Genomic DNA, 2,362 nt, shown 5'->3' on the forward strand with positions numbered 1-2,362 from the left:
GAGGAGAGGAGAGAAGAAAGGTGCTAGGGGAAGCAGGAGGAGGGAAGAGAGACAGCAGGGTAGGGAGAGGAGGGAAAATAGATACAAGAGAGGAGAGGAGAGAAGAAAGGTGCGAGGGGAAGCAGGAGGAGGGAAGAGAGACAGCAGGGTAGGGAGAGGAGGGAAAATAGATACAAGGGGAGGGGAGGAGGGAAAATAGATACAAGGGGAGGGGAGGAGAGAAGAAAGGTGCGAGGGGAAGAGGAGAGGAGAGAAGAAAGGTACGAGGGAGGAGAAGAGGAGGAAAGAAGAAAGCTGCAAGGTAAAGAGGCAAACAAACATGTCAACGCATAGCATAATCGTCATGGTCGGGTTACAGCCAATCGGAAATCATTTGCGGGCGGCGCCACCGGTGCCCTTCCTGCTGCTAACATAACTATAGTGGTGCAGCATGAGAGAAGACTAACCCACGTGCGCGCGTTTCTGTGTTCACCCGCAAGGTGGCGCCGCGCGCGACACGCTCAGTCCCTCCGCGCAGTCGCTCACCTTCCGTCGGCTCGAGCAGCTTCTCACCTCGCAGCCACCAGACGACGATGACGACGACGACGTCGCCGACGACGACGTCGACGACAACCACGCGGCGGCGACGACGAACGGATACAGCGAGAGAGCGACGTCGCCGACGACGACGGCGGCGGCGGCGGCGGCGGCGCGGGGAGCCACCGTCGACGACGACGGTGGCGGCTCCTGGCGACGAGGTCGGGTAACGCGGGTCGCGGCCGAAGACGCGCCTGCCCTCTGCCGGGGCCGCGCGCATCCTCCTGACATGTGTGGCGTGGGTGGGACACCCCCCTACCCCCGGGGGGAGGGGGCGTGAATGAATGCGGGGGTAGGGGAAGGGCTGTGTGTACGTGTGTACTAATATGACTAACCCCCACGCCGCACCTGCTGCTAGGACGCGGGCTGTGCTTGGGAGAGGGCAGGCGCGCTGCTGCCATGGCTGAAAGCTGTCTGTGGTTTGTGTGTGTGTGCGTGTGCGTGTGCGTGTGCGTGTGCGTGTGCGTGTGCGTGTGCGTGTGCGTGTGCGTGTGCCTGTGCGTGTGCCTGTGCGTGTGCGTGTGCGTGTGCGTGTGCGTGTGCGTGTGCATGCGTGCATGTGTGCGCGTGCATGTGCGTGCGCGTAACAGTAAGAGCGTAATTAACATGCATAATTAACATGCATAATTAACAGACTAATTCGCACGTCTCGCATGTAAGACTGCCTACTAAAACACAAGGCGCGCACGATGTAGCAGTTAAAGGTTGAGGTAGAGGTAGAGGCTGCCACGGTCTTCCACCGTGAGAGATAGAGCACAGCAAGTAGGAAGGGGTGGGACAGATAGCTAGAGAGAGAGGTGGAGCAGAAAGGGGGAAATAGAGAGAGGAGGAGGGTGACCAAAATCACAGCTTTCCAAAATCTTTAATCAACATCTGGGTGGTCATCCAATCAGCCCGCTGACGCCCGGTGACGTCACCGGGATATCGTGCGGCGCGCGCCGGCGCCCCCTGGCGGTAGCCGCGGGACTGACGCGTTCATGCACTGTGTTGCAGGCGCCCCGGCAAGCATCACTCATAAGATCGCGGCTCCGACGACCGACTACGCCGCGATGGAGAAACGCGCCGATATGGAGGCGAAGGCCGCGGCCGGCGCGCCCGTCTGCATCGGCTGCGGTCGCCAGGTCATGTAAGTGTTGCCATCTGTTGGCGTGTTTTCATACTTTTCGTCGTTTTTCTTGTCATTTTTTTGGTTTTTGTTTTTTCCCGCAGTATTTGGAATCGGCTTTCTTGCAGTGTGTCGTGTAGTTGTTGCGATGTGTTTTTTTAAAAAGTTTTTGATTGTTTACATATAACTCAACAAACAGCGAAATATGTGCGTGAAAAAATCGATCATAAGTAAGTAAATATCAGCTGTAAGTTCATTGACAAATTGCCTGACAGGTAATTGTTCAATGAATTCATCGGGCATACTCAGGATAGTAATTTTCTCCCCCAATAGAGGGAGTTGCATGCCCGGGCTGAGCTGAAGGCACGGGCTTCACTCGGGTTGTTTAGTTTGATCTCCACTAGAGGGAGCAGAAGGTCGGAGATATTCCGGAATGCTGGATCAAGTTGCCGCCGCCCGAAATAGCGCGTCTGCACACGTAACGGCCTTACTGCTGCATATACAGCATCCACCATATCCTGTGAAGCTGCTGGCTTCATCTATGACTGATGCTGCTGCTGCTGCTGCTGCTGCTGCTGCTGGTGGTGGTGCTGCTGCTGCTGGTGGTGGTGCTGGTGGTGGTGCTGCGTGGTGGTGGTGGTGGTGGTGCTGGTGCTGCTGCTGCTGCTGCTGCTGCTGCTG

At 57.0% G+C, this 2,362-nt stretch overlaps 1 protein-coding gene across 1 annotated transcript in view; it reads left to right on the forward strand.

Annotated features, from left to right (window-relative positions):
* The window catches only part of LOC106816350 (PDZ and LIM domain protein Zasp-like), a gene marked incomplete at its 5' end in the record, with an annotated part of 38,018 nt that overhangs the window by 10,864 nt on the left and 24,792 nt on the right, over nt 1–2,362 (forward strand). Inside the window, one exon of the mRNA XM_014820928.1 lies at nt 1,570–1,702. Coding sequence (XP_014676414.1) covers nt 1,570–1,702 — 133 coding nt within the window. The remainder of the gene's footprint in view (nt 1–1,569; nt 1,703–2,362) is intronic.

This window comes from Priapulus caudatus, unplaced genomic scaffold (assembly GCF_000485595.1).
Source record: "Priapulus caudatus unplaced genomic scaffold, Priapulus_caudatus-5.0.1 Scaffold1356, whole genome shotgun sequence".
In the NCBI taxonomy this organism is placed as follows: Eukaryota; Metazoa; Priapulida; class Priapulimorpha; order Priapulimorphida; family Priapulidae; genus Priapulus; species Priapulus caudatus.